This window comes from Garra rufa, chromosome 16, assembly GCF_049309525.1.
Source record: "Garra rufa chromosome 16, GarRuf1.0, whole genome shotgun sequence".
In the NCBI taxonomy this organism is placed as follows: domain Eukaryota; kingdom Metazoa; phylum Chordata; class Actinopteri; order Cypriniformes; family Cyprinidae; genus Garra; species Garra rufa.
Window position 1 is genome coordinate 5,012,949 of NC_133376.1, and position 14,809 is coordinate 5,027,757.

Here is a 14,809-nt window from a genome sequence, read left to right on the forward strand (position 1 = left end):
AAATGTCACGCACGAATGACGCGAATTTTACCGCGCGAATGGCGCGAGTAAACTCAAATGTTCAAGCGTTCAACTACGCGCGAATAGCGCCCGGTGTGAACGCACCATAAGTCTGCCTGAACTCAAATTTTTAAAAAAAAAAATCCAAAAAAGAAAAAACACAATTGTCCTACATCACTGTTTTACCTTTTTTTTTGTTTTGTTTTTTGTAAAGGGTGTTTGATCTACTTTGCATGTTCACATTGTAAAAACTGGGTTGGTAGTTCTGCAGCAATTTAGAATGTTTTTGTTGGGAAAGAAAAAGTGATGGGAGTTATTCGACATACCATAACTGTATTGGCCTGAAAAAAAAAAAACAGTTCAGGCAGAGCAAGACAAGATAAGCATTTGAGGTCAAAAAAGTATATAAATTGTCAATTTGTTTCGAAAATGACCGATCATTTTGCTAGAGAAGACCCTTCTTCCTCGGCTGCGATCATTTAGACATCCATTATATATAGAGATTTTTTTTTTCCTCAGGAAACCTACTTATTAAGAAATTCTGACAAAATTTTCCATAATTTTTTCTTTAGCTTATAGTAAAATTTTCACTATAAACTAGTTTGCATGCATATTACTAGCATATTGGCTGTTTATTAGTACTTCTAAGTAGGGCTGGGCGATAATTTCATAACGATAATTATCACGATATAGTTTTTTTTGTTTTGTTTTGTTTTTTCTCGATAAAACGATAATGACAGTTCGATAAGCGCTCAATAATGTTTACGCACTATGCGTAACGCTGCGCAGGCATTTTGCAGCACAAGTGCTCCTAGCAAGAAAAGTAAGTGCAGAGCCCTGAGCCATTATTTTTTTATTTATATTGTCAGACAGCTAAAACATTTTACAAAATGTGTTAAATGAGCTGCACAAAGGGATTGGCATGCTGAAAAGATTTGTCTATTCTTATTTTTGTTGAATGATAAATATACTTAATCACTTTAACTCTGCATTTACAGTCAGAGCCATGTTACAAGTGTTGTATCATATTACAGTTCTTTTTTTTTATTAAAACTTTTATATATTCTATTAATATAAAAATTTTGTATTCTACTGATGTTGATTTTACTAGTAATATTCTAATCTATATTCTGCCTCAATTGATCATTGTTTGGAAAGTATTTGTCATGTTCTGACAATAAACCATAAATAATAATTAACTGTCTGGTTTTTCTTTCATTCAGGAGTAAAAAATCTGCCTTTAAAATTGATAGATATAAAGATTTGACATTTATCGTGATTATTATCGATACCGACTGATATGAAAAAATATATCGTGATAATTATTTTTGCCATATCGCCCAGCCCTACTTCTAAGGCACATATTGATGCCTTATTCTCCATGGCCACTTAACTTAACAACTACCTTACTAACTATTAATAAGCAACAAATTAGGAGTTTACTAAGGCACAAGTCATAGTTAATGGTAAAAACTGGTCCCCAAACTTAAGTGTGACTGAATTAAAATTTTTGGGTGAACTATTCCTTTAATAAAACATGCAACCATCATCGTAAACCAATTAATCAGTCTAATCCATTCCCTCTTGTGCCTGTAGACTATGGAGCTGAAGATGAGGTTATGTGTGGCGCTGCTCTCTCTGAGTCTGTGTCTGGTCCTCATGGGTCATGTGAGGGCGCAGGAGGAGGCAGACGACATGGAGATGGATGTGGAAGATGCCATCGATGACATGCAGGAGGAAGATGTTGAGGAAGAGGAACAAAAAGCCCCCTCTTCACCGGCAGCACCAACGGTAAGAGCCTTTTCTACTCAGACTGCTGCTGATGGTGAAGTCTGTTTTATTTAAACGGCACACCAGGATCTTTATGCTTAAATGGTCAAACATGTGCATCACAGTAAAAATTTCAGGAGCCCATTCTAACCAAAAATCAAAAAATCTGATTAAAAAAAGTAGCCTTCCCATTACGAGGTGATATTTGACTCCTTAAAGTGATTTACAGGGGAATATAATTTTTAACTTTTGTAATGGCATTTTTCTAACTTAATTAAAAGTGTGTCGTCTTTTATGTCTCATTTTAAAAATATATATGTGACCATGGACCACAAAACCAGTTGTAAGGTTAAATTTTACAAAACTTAGATATATACATCATATGAAAGCTCAATAAATAAGCTTTCTATTGATGTATGGTTTGTTAGGATAGGACAATATTTGGCCGAGATACATCTATTTGAAAACCTGGAATATAAGGGTGCAAAAAAATCAAAATGCTGAGAAAATCACCTTTAAAGTTGTCCAAATTAAGTTCTTAACAATGCATATTACTAATCAAATTACATTTTGATATGTTTACAGTAGGAATTTTACAAAAAATCTTAATGTAACATGATCTTTACTTAATTTCCTAATGATTTTTGACATAAAAGAAAAATCAATAATTTTGACCCATACAATGTATTTTTGGCTATTGCTACAAATACACCCCAGCGACTTAAGACTGGTTTTGTGGTCCAGGGTCACATATTTTCTAAGCTTTTCAGTAAAATAAGAATAAGTTACCAATCAAATGAAATCAGTATTAACTAAATTAATTTGTACTACAGAGGTGGCACAGAAGAACACAGTGTCTTGTAGGTATATTTTCATGTTTAATGAGGCTCAGAGGTGACATCAAATTCATAAATTGATGTTAGGATGAATGTTTTAAATATAAAAATTTGAATACAGAATGGTTTAAATAACTGAAAAGAAACTTTAAAATGAAACTAAATCTGCCAGTAGGTTTAATTACTGAATCATTCATTTGATTCGTTCGAACGGCTGATTCATTCAGAAATATATGAATGGGAAATTGAATAATTTCAATAGATTAGTTTAAAAACACACGTTCATTCTATAAATGGAGGTGCGCAGCAGCTCAGTTGTGACTTGTTTCAGACTGTTTTTGATCATAAAATAGAGCAAAATCAGTCAATAGTGTTATAGTCAGACAATGTAAGTCACTTGATAACTTCTTGTTTATTTATCTGTTGTATTAAATCAATATCTCATTTACAAACTCCCTTAAAAAAGCATTAAAGGATTAGTTCACTTTCATAACAACAATGCACAGATAATGTACTCACCCCCTTGTCATCCAAGATGTTCATGTCTTTCTTTCCTTAGTCGTAAAGAAATTGTTTTTTTTTTGAGGAAAACATTTCAGGATTTCTCTCTTTATAATGGATATGGATGGCGCCCCGAAGTTTGAACTTCCGAAATGCAGTTTAAATGCAGCTTCAAAAGGCTCTAAACGATCCCAGCCGAGGAGGAAGGGTCTTATCTAGTGAAACGATTGGTTATTTTCTAAACAAAATGACAATTTCTATACTTTTTAATCTCAAATGCTCATCTTGTCTCATCTCTGCGCAGCACATTCAAAGTCTGTGGCCGTTTCTCAATATGCGTTCTTGTCTGGACTTGTGTTCTTGTGGACTTGTGAAACGTCATCAGTTGTCGCCGAAGTACTGTTCCAATTCAAAGTTCACATTTAGCAAGTACAGTTCAAATCCCCGGATGTGTTCTTGATCCGCCCCTTTTATCAAGGATGCATCAAGAGGAGACTTGTGCGGACTTGAGGCAGCCATGTATCCCAGAATGCATTTCGCACCAATCAGCAAGCGTTAATGGTGGAGGAGAAACCCCGCATAATTTTCAAAATATTACTGTTATTGTGTCATGAAATGTGGATTTAAGAGTTTTTCAGGCGAGAATGTAGTTGTTTTAAACTCAAATCTGCGGTTTATTTACAAAGACAGCGCCTATTTAAAAATTTGTTTTGCCGATTTCGGAGATGCTAGTTCGTGGCGAACACCGGATGCTCAGTGGTCATGTATCCCGCAGAGAGAGCCTCATCGCGGCTTGTCCTTCTGACGTTTGCCGCTGGTCCTGATGTCTCTGTAGTAGTTAAACGAGGTATAATTCGTTTTGGGTAAATCTAATAGCTAATTTTTGGTCTCATGAATCTATTATTTATTCCAGGTCATATGAGGAGAAAGTTATGCTTCATAAATTATTTATTAGCATGCATTTGACCGAATTGTCTCCTTTTGTCTTTATTTCCGATTACATAAATCTCTTATACTTTATACTTATACTTTTATAATGACTATTGTTCATTAAAACTGACATTTAACAAAAAAGGCAGAGGTGTGCTTGTCATGTTTCATTTTACAAGTCCAGATGTATTATACACACTGCACCTACAGCTTAAATCACATATTAATGTTTTATTATTTAAAAAAAAAGAGTTGTGGTTTATATTTTAAAGAAAACAAAGAGGAAGTGGTGTTTGATATCACTTTTATTGTCATTATTGTTTTGTAACGCGTTGCATGAACCACATTTTTGTCGCTATTAATATGTTTAAGGTTAAATGAAACGTTAAAGAGGCAATGCTGTTTGATATAGTATTTCGTTTCACTGTAATGTTGTACATTCCCTGAATTACTTTTTTGCAGGTATTAATATGTTTAAATGAAAATGAAAAGAGGCAGAGGTGGTTGATATCATATTTCGTCTTATACATACAGTGAAGCAGTAAAGATAACCGGAGTAGAAAAGGCGAGCTGACTGACTGACGTTATCAAGTACACTGCTGTTCCATTTGCAGAGTTACAGGACTTGCATCCTTACGTCCTCGGGAGTTCGTACTCCCAAGTCAAACTTCCAAGTTCGAACTACGAAGGACGCAAGTCCGAACTTTGCGTACTTGGTATTGAGAAACGGCTTGTGTGATTCAGGTAAATCGTCGCTCTGGATACGTCACACCATGTATTGTTGTGATTGGTCTGGAGTTATCCAATTGCGTGCAGTGAGAGTTTCAAATGCACGCTTGGTGACGCCCCTCGAGTTAGGTCCTTTTCATTGCTCAATGCCAGACCCTTAATCTTAATAGATTAGGGTCTGGATTTTTCCAGGCTATATAAATTGTCAATTTGTTTTGAAAATAACCGATCGTTTCGCTAGATAAGACCCTTCCTCCTCGGCTGGGATCGTTTAGAGCCTTTTGAAGCTGCATTTAAAGTGCATTTCGGAAGTTCAAACTTCGGGGTGCCATCCATATCCATTATAAAGAGAGAAATCCTGAAATGTTTTCCTCAAAAAAACAATTTCTTTACGACTGAGGAAAGAAAGACATGAACATCTTGGATGACAAGGGGGTGAGTACATTATCTGTGCATTGTTGTTATGAAAGTGAACTAATCCTTTAAAAGCGGTCCACTCGTTTCAGTTCATCGCAATCTCACAAATTTACATTATAATCAGCAAAGCTCTGTATACTGCACAATAAATCTCTTATTTACACTCTCTCTACACTTTATGAAAGGATTCATGAGATATGTAGGTGATACATTACTCAACGCTGCAAAAACACGTAGAAACCCTTCTAAATGCCACCTCAGTGCCGTACATTCAGCTCAAAATAGCATCCGCGTCAGTGACCCTTGACTTAAATTTCTTGAGAATAATGAGACTGGATGCTTGATTGGAAATTATAATTGAGATTTAGCCAGAGCAGCGGCAGTCTTGGTTTGTTTGAGGTATTTGATCTGCCAATAATGAATCATGTCACTTAAAGGGCCAGTGCACATTAAAATTTAATTTTGTCCAGATTTACTCTTCCTCATGCAGGGCTCCAAATAACTTTTTTTTACTTGGTAGCACTGGTGCTCCCAACTTCAAAAAGTTAAAAGCAGCAAAAAAAAGCACCACATTTATCTTGATTCTTCATGGCCGATTCTGATTGCTTTTTACTGATTGCTGATGTTTTTTCAAGCAAATGGGCTGATTCTGAAAGCCTTTTTTTATTTATTTTTACGTCGTAAACAAGGGACAAGAATTTATGAAAATATGAGTACATGAACAAGATGTTTGTTTTCTCTATTATGGGTACAGCCATTTAAATTGGAGGCAACCACTGTTTTCAAACAATCTACAGCAGGGATCCTCAAATCTTACCCTGGAGGTCCAATGCACTGCAGAGTTTAGCTCTAACCCTAATAAAACACACCTGAGAATGCTAATCAAGGTCTTCAGGATCATTAGAGAATCACAGGTAGGTGAGTTTGATCAGGGTTGGAGCTAAACTCTGCAGCGCATTGGACCTCCAGGGTAAGATTTGAGGAACCCAGATCTACAGTATAAATAACAAAAAATAAACGACACAGTTCAGACAATAAATGCAGCCATAATCAAAGTAGGCTGCTCTCTCAGTGTTCAAAGTGCAAATAGAGACCACATTTTTCAAGCATGATACAGCGCTATAGACAGCTACATAACCTATTATAGCCTACAGCCTAGATATGTTATGTTGCCTAATTTGCGCATATTAGGGAGTTGCTCTCTAAACATGGGGTATTAATATTGCTTTTGAATGCGCACGTGCATTAAGATAATTTTGGGAGCATATGCGAAAACGGTTGCAATTTCGAGCCTTCTCATGTCATGCCAAACCTGTATGACTTCATTTTTTCCCTGTAATGTAAGCTTAAATGTTGTTAAATATAAAATGCTATTATGCTGGTGCAATGGATTAATATCTTCCCCAAATGTCTTTATTGAAGGTGACATATAAAGCTCCAGAGCCGATGGGAGAGCACTACTTTGCAGAGTCATTTGATAAAGGAACACTTCAAGGGTAAGATGTCTGTTATCCTCACAACACAGAGAGCATATATTGAAAAATTTTGTCATAAAATGTTTTGTTGAAAGTTTGGGGTTGGTAGATTTTTAAAAATGTCTTTTTTTTTATTTTATTTTTTTACATTGTTATATATTATAACTTTTTATAATAGCTGTTTTCTGTTTAAATATATTTTCAAATATAATTTATCGCTGATCAAAGCTCAATTTTCAGCATCATTACTCCAGTCTTCAGTATCGCACGATCCTTCTGAAATCATTCTAAACATTTCTTATTGTTATCAGTGTTAAAAATAATTATCTTGAATAATTTTTACTTTTTGGATAAATTATTTTCAAGATTCTTTAAATGGGTAGTAAATCTTCTGAAACAAATGTCTTCAAAAAAAAAACTGCACAATAGTTTGTAATTGCAAAACGTTTGTCATAAATATGGGCAAAAAGAGCTTTTGTTTGTCAGGGTTTTTTTTTTAGATTGTTGAATTTCTTTTTTTTTTTTAACCCTGTCTAGATGGGTTTTATCCCAGGCCAAGAAAGAAGGCATTGATGAGGAAATTGCGAAGTATGATGGTAAGTTAATATGCTATTTCATTTTCTGTTCATCTCAGAAATATACTGAGAAAAAGTGTGAATACCTGAATGATTTGTTTAGCATGCAAACGAGACAACCTAACCTATGAATATAAAATAAAAATCACAGAACAATGTTCCAGACTAATGTTATGTAAAACATTTTTAGTTTGGCAGTTTGAACTTTGCATGAATTACCTCGAAAAACTTGAGGACATTTAATATAAAGTGTTTTGCAGGCAACGCGTGAACAGAACATTTTTTTTTTTTTGTAGGTAAATGGGAGGTTGAGGAGATGAAGGACACTAAACTCCCAGGCGATAAAGGTCTGGTGCTGAAATCTAAAGCTAAACATCACGCCATCTCTGGTCTTCTACTGCGACCTTTCACCTTTGACACTAAACCACTCATCGTTCAGTGAGTATTAGTGTCTGCTCTTGGCCTGTCCATATGAAATGACTATAAAGAGAATATTGTTGTAAACATTTAATGAAGTGGCAAGTGGAAATGGTCAGAGATCTCATGTCAAAATATATACTTTGGCATTGCCTTGTTTAATGTAAAGTTCAACTTAAGACCGAAGTGAAACCATATACTCAGATAATCCAAAACCAACAATGTCAAAGCCTTAAAATAACACTAATGATATGTCATATGTCATTTTTCCTCAGGTATGAGGTGAACTTCCAGAATGGCATTGACTGTGGTGGTGCTTATGTTAAACTGCTGTCTCAAACCCCTGATCTTGACTTGGTAAGATGATCTTTGTTTATTGTGCTGGTGATAATATAAATTACAGTACTTCCTTTTATACTTGCCCTGAACATTTTTGTAAAAAAACAAAAAAAAAACTAGACCCTCAATTTACTGAAATGTAAAGATGTGACTTCAGAGTATACTTCAGTTGATATATTTACGTTTGCGTCTTGTATTAAGGGCAGACACTTCAACTGTTTTTCATGCAACTATGAAGTTTGAGATTTTGGGCTTTTTGGTTTTTCATAGTGTTTTTTCAGACTAGTGGAAAGAAAACATCAAAAACCCACTGTTAAGTGTTTCCGTTTTAGCACTTTATCTATTTGTCAGTTATTGGTCAATCAACTGGGTAAGTAAGGTGATAACTATTAGTGAATTGTTTTACCCTATTCACCTGCAGTGTCTCGCCTTAACACTGTTAAAGCCTGACATTTGAAGTAACAGTATGAAAAAAAGTAATTGTATTAGTTTTTTTAAGCTTTTTGTTTGTGTCTTTTTTTGTGTTGAGTATCATTGATAATATGTGACTCTGGACCACAAAACCAGTTAAATTTGACAAAACTGAGATATATACATCATATGAAAGCTCAATAAATAAGCTTTCTATTGATATATGGTTTGTTAGAATATGACAATATTTGGCCGAGATACATCTATTTGAAAATCTGAAATCTAAGGGTGCAAAAAATCAAAATACTGAGAAAATCACCTTTAAAGTTGTCCAAATTAAGTTCTTAACAATGCATATTACTAATCAAATTACATTTTGATATATTTACAGTAGGAATTTTACAAAAAATCTTAATGGAACATGATCTTTACTTAATTTCCTAATGATTTTTGGCATAAAAGAAAAATCAATAATTTTGACCCATACAATGTATTTTTGGCTATTGCTACAAATATACCCCAGCGACTTAAGACTGGTTTTGTGGTCCAGGGTCACATATCAGGCTTTTATAGGTCATATAATAAATTATAGGGAGAATAAAGAGCTCACACTTGAGGAAAAAAACACCTCAGTGTTTTTCAGAGGTTCAATCTGAAAAATGTATGCAATTTTTATTGGAGATGTATAAACAAATGTTCCTCAAAAGCCTTGTATTACAACAAGCAGTTTTATGTGTCCTCACCTCACTCTTCTCTGTCTGTGTTCACAGGAGCAGTTTGTGGATAAGACTGGCTACACCATCATGTTTGGGCCTGATAAATGTGGTGAGGATTACAAACTCCACTTCATCTTTAGACACAAGAACCCCAAAACCGGCGAGTTTGAGGAGAAGCATGCTAAGAAGCCTGACGCAGACCTCCGCACATACTACACCGACAAGAAGACTCACCTCTACACACTGGGTAACAACACACATCTCATCCAGCTTCCATAAGCCCCACCTACTGTCAGAGAGTCAATGTAGTAGGGATGGGACGATACACCTACCTCCCGATTTAATACTATCACGATACTTGTGTGCCGATACAATATGTATTGCAATTTTTATTTTTTAAGAATTTAGTTTCTACAAGTATTGCGAGTATAGGGCTGGGACGATATGCTAGTCTGCCGATTCAAATGTTCAACAAAACGAGTAGAAAAAATACTTAGTTTTTGTTTTCCCGGCAAAACAAATTTTACTTAATCGCAAAGTATATTTTAGTCATCCCATTAAAAAAAAACATTCAAGTTGGATCGTTTTAGAGCTTTAAAGTGCCGGAAATAGTTATGTTAAATGCTGGAAAGTCATTGAAACGTTGCTTGAATTTCTCTCTCAAAGGTTGTACAAACCCTGAAATTAATAATGTATTATTATTTCTACTACAACACCATGGTTATAGTTAGCATTAATACTTCTGCTTTTCTGACGTAAGTCAGCGCTGTTCATAGTTTATAACAGAGACTTCTGGGCAGAGCTCAAATGATTCTCACTAGAGCTGAATAAAATGAGAATCACGATTTTTTTGCTCAGAATAAAGATCACGATTCTCTCACGATTCTGGAGAACTTTTTTATTTTAAAGATTTACCCCTGAACATTAGGTTATCAAACAACAGTAAAATAGCAGTGAAATAAGACAAGATAAACTTTGCTTTAAATTTTAAGAAATGTAATGAAAAATAATGTAAACAAAAAAAGTAAACATTAAAAAAGAAACATACAAAGGTATTATGTCAGAGTAAAGCGATTTAATGATTCTTAGCTAGAAACAGTAGCCTATCAACATTTATGGTTGTCAACGTGCACTCTGTGGGATGCCCAAGTTTACTTCACCATTTTACAAATAAATCCTAATCTAATCATGACAAACTATATATTGTTGGAAAGGTCGAAGTCTCCTAAATAGATATTTGACTTTTGTTGTGTTACAAATTATGTAGGAAAATAATTTATGACAAGAGTTTCATAGATTAATTTATGACAAGAGTGCACCTCAAAAATCCCCTTCGTAACAGGGGTTCTGACCTTTTTCACAAACGGACTTTCTTGTTGCCTTTTTCCATATTACACATTAGAAATAATAAGAAATGATATATCAGATGTAAACTTAAAATTTCAAAATTCATCCTTTGGAATGACATTTTAAAATCAGACATTGCATTAACACGGAAAATGCACAACAAAATCATATTGCTAAATGTTCTTGTCCATGAATTATAAAGATTTAAGATTCAATTCTTCATTTTCACAGTTAAGGAGTTAATGGATCGTCATGCTCATATATGGTTCCATTGCTCTGCTGGTCCATAAATCTGGCACGATCAAAGTACTACTCTTTTAATATTCAAAGTGCTAATAGAGACCGAATTTTCCAAGCATGATACAGAGCTATCTACACAACTCATTATGGCCCACATATTAATAACAGCCTCGATATTTTATGTAGCTTAATTTGCGCGCATTGGGGAGTCGCTCTCTAAATGCAAATAGCTTTTGAATGCGCGTGCGGGATTTACTTTTGCTGAGCGTGCATTCTACAATACAAGAAATTACTTTAACAAAACCATTTGAAAGTGGGTGGACACCAACGGAATTTTGAAAAGCCCCAAGTGGAAATTACGCCCCTGCGTGAGTGGAACTCTGCCGCTGAGTTATCATCTGATGTGAATGAATGCCGTGTTGTACAGTATATTGAGACAGAGGCGCCATGAATTGCATCTGACAGAATGTGCGCTGAAGATGAAGTTTAAATGGTTATGTAATGTTGGAGAGAACGGCAAACCTGTCACTGCATCAGCTCACAGCAGTCTGTGCAGTAATTAGGCTAGCAAAAGTTTTGTAAAATATAAATAAAATATAATTGGCTGAATCGTATAAATGCTGGATTAAGATCGTGAGGGGGGTCGAATCTAGATCGCGATCTTTTAACGATTAATTGTGCAGCTCTAATTCTCACTAGATCTTGCAGCAGCTGTTTTCATTGTGCAGCAAATTCAAACACTTCTTACTGGATCTCGCAGTAACAAGTGTCGCAAAATCAACTCGGCTCCCGGGTAGAGCTGTTTTGAGCTTGGACAAGTTTGTTTGCTTTGCGGTCCGAGCTGATAAGCGGTAAAAAGCAGCCTAGTTTCGCTTTCGTTTCGTTTGTCGTTAAATGTTTCTCAAATGCGACAGAAATGGCAGCACTTATGAGTTGAACAACGAAAAAATTTGTCCAAAAAAATTTGTCCCACAGGCAGAAAAAAATGGTCGCAAAACGTCTGGAGCCCTGAGAGAGCAGATGGCTCTGCATGCTTTCAAATCACTCTCGCAATACTTTTTTTTTTTTTTTTTTAAGTACACTTTTATACATTTTGCCCTCTGTTGGAATAAAAGCGGTAACTTCTTCCCACCACCTCTTAGGAAAAGTAAAATAATTAAATATAAATCGATTTTGAGGTAAACCAATCGATTTTTAAATCGAATCGCAATGGTTAGGTGAATCGATTTATTTTTTTTTTCTCTCACCCCTAGAATTTAGCCCGTCTGCTGTTTTTCTCATCAATCTGAACAGACAAAAATCTGAAACGTGGACCGAATTTTTGTGGTCTTCTCATGAGTGTCAATGTGTTCTCCTGCAGTGTTGAACCCTGATAACAGTTTTGAGATCCTGATCGACCAGACAGTGGTGAACAGTGGGAATCTCTTGAACGATATGACTCCCCCCATCAACCCCCCGGCTGAGATCGAGGATCCCGATGACCACAAACCAGAGGACTGGGACGAGAGACCCAAGATCCAGGACCCAGATGCTGTCAAACCTGAGGACTGGTAAGGCAGAGAGTTTCCTTTTGTCTGCGTGTGTTATACTGGGTTTCAGAATCATCTTTATGATTTGATGTGTTTGTAACTCAGGGATGAAGATGCTCCCGCTAAGATTGCTGATGAAGATGCCGTGAAACCCGACGGCTGGTTGGATGATGAGCCAGAGTATATCAGTGACCCCGATGCCCTCAAGCCAGAGGATTGGTAATTGCCATTACTTTTAATGTCTACAATAAACCCTTAAATAAATATTTTTGGTCTTACTATCTAACTGAAAAACCTTTTTTATATATCTTTTATCAAAAAATAACTTTCTCCACCTCTGGAGCAGTGTAAATTTCGTTGAAGAATAATTTTCGTCATAAATTTCATCAACATTTTTTTCACCGTGGAAAACAAGTCTATAACGAAACGAAAAACTTGTTTTAAATGACAAAAACTATGATGAAAATCTATTGTCATTTTAGTCATTGAATAAAAACGAGACAAAAATGTTAGGGAGAGATGATTTAGGAAGAGATTCATTCAGAACGAATCTGCTGCGTGGTAAGGCGGTTAGATGCGTACATATATGTGACCCTGGACCACAAAACCAAGTCGCTGGGGTATATTTGTAGCAATAGCCAAAAATGCATAGTATGGGTCAAAATTATTGATTTTTCTTTATGCCAAATATCATTAGGTAATTAAGTAACGATCATGTTCCATGAAGATTTTTTGTAAAATTCCTACTATAAATATATCAAAATGTAATTTTTGATTAGTAATATGCATTGTTAAGAACTTAATTTGGAAACTTTAAAGGTGATTTTCTCAGTATTTTGATTTTTTTGCACCCTCAGATTGCAGATTTTCAAATAGATGTATCTCGGCCAAATATTGTCCTATCCTAACAAACCATATATCAATAGAAAGCTTATCTATTGAGCTTTCATATGTATATATCTCAGTTTTGTAAAATTTAACCTTATGACTGGTTTTGTGGTCCAGGGTCACATATAAACTGTATCATAGTCTGTTGATCAATCCTGTAGGACATAAGCTGGCATACATTTGCTGCACGTCTCATAAAATGTTAAAAAACGTCAATATCTGGGAGGAAGAGAGGAAGATAAATTTGAATGATGCAAAAGACAACTCGATTCGGTCCGGTTTTCTGAACACCTTTCACACAGCACACGAGTAAGTTACACTTTTGAAGAATGTGGTAAACAAGTTGTTAAAAAATGCATAATGGTTTCTTTATGAGAAGTAGTTTCATTTAATTTTAATATAAACACATGTTGCACAGCAGTTAAATCTGTGTTTGTCATGATAAAACCTTAATATGAAACCTACATAATGAGTTTGGTCATTTTAGAGAGGTGTTTAATAAATGCATTGCACTGTAACTAAACCCATTAGATTTTAGCTGCATAAATCTACTGTAGATTTGGTCGACTAAAACTAGACTAAACAAACAATTCAGATGACTAAAATAGGACTAAAACTAAATGGCATTTTAGTCAAAAGACCATGACTAAACTTAAATCTGCTCTGGAGAAACTTGTATAACGACTTATATAAAAATGTAAATTTAATTTCAAAGTAGCATTCTTCTTCAAGGACATAAATACAGATGGGTTGCATTTTAATGAACTCAGAACCAAGCTGTATCATTTGAAAGTCTGAGCACTTACGAGTTGGACAATGGTGAAGTGAGCTGATTTTAATGAAGAAATTAGGACTCCTGGGGTGATGATCTAGATTTCATTTTTGTAATTATAGCCTTAACCAAGAGAGCAGCTGAAATAGAAATGTGAGGTTTTCTTTCTTTCCTGCCCTCTGCCTGCACTACATCTATGCTCATCTCTTTTAGGGATGAGGATATGGATGGCGAGTGGGAAGCACCTCAGATCCCAAATCCCGTCTGTGAAACGGCCCCCGGCTGCGGTCCATGGGAAAGACCAATGATCGACAACCCCAACTACAAGGGCAAGTGGAAGTCACCAATGATTGACAACCCTAATTATCAGGTAACTAGCATTGTATACAGCTCTTTTTGGTCCTTTTTTTGCATATTGTTTAAAACCAAAAGTGCAATAGATTGCAAATGCTTAAAAAGCCTGAGCATTTAAAGAGGTTATGAAATGGAGTCAATAGAGAAATCTTCTTGTAATAAAGAGATCATTGCATAGGCATGACTTTGTTGCAACATTTGATGCAGTGCAAGTATTTCTAAATATAATGCTATAATCAACACTTTTCACGATTAATTAATCTTGTTGGCAGCTCATTGTCAGCCATCTTTTAGAGCGACTTATTTCGCAGTAAATGCAGTGTATCAATATTATATGTCAAATTTATTACTTTTTCTTAAAAAAAACTTTTACAGTGAAATATTACAAAAATCATCATTAGGATATTAAGCAAAGAACATGTTTCATGAAGATATTTTGTAAATTTCCTACTCTAATATATCAAAACTTCATTTTTGATTAGAATAAGTATTGCTAAGAACTTCATTTGGACAACTTTAAAGGTGATTTTCTCAATATTTGGATTTATTTTGCACCATCAGAT

The 14,809-nt window shown here is 35.1% G+C and overlaps 1 protein-coding gene across 2 annotated transcripts in view; it reads left to right on the forward strand.

Moving 5' to 3' along the window:
- canx (calnexin) overlaps positions 1-14,809 on the forward strand; it is a 43,867-nt gene that overhangs the window by 13,110 nt on the left and 15,948 nt on the right. For both annotated transcript variants that reach the window (XM_073820296.1, XM_073820297.1), the window contains exons 2-10: positions 1,597-1,791; positions 6,606-6,679; positions 7,196-7,254; positions 7,530-7,671; positions 7,926-8,007; positions 9,171-9,363; positions 12,064-12,253; positions 12,338-12,451; positions 14,106-14,262. In XM_073820296.1, the coding sequence (XP_073676397.1) occupies positions 1,600-1,791; positions 6,606-6,679; positions 7,196-7,254; positions 7,530-7,671; positions 7,926-8,007; positions 9,171-9,363; positions 12,064-12,253; positions 12,338-12,451; positions 14,106-14,262 (1,203 nt within the window). In that variant the 5' untranslated portion in view covers positions 1,597-1,599. The remainder of the gene's footprint in view (positions 1-1,596; positions 1,792-6,605; positions 6,680-7,195; positions 7,255-7,529; positions 7,672-7,925; positions 8,008-9,170; positions 9,364-12,063; positions 12,254-12,337; positions 12,452-14,105; positions 14,263-14,809) is intronic.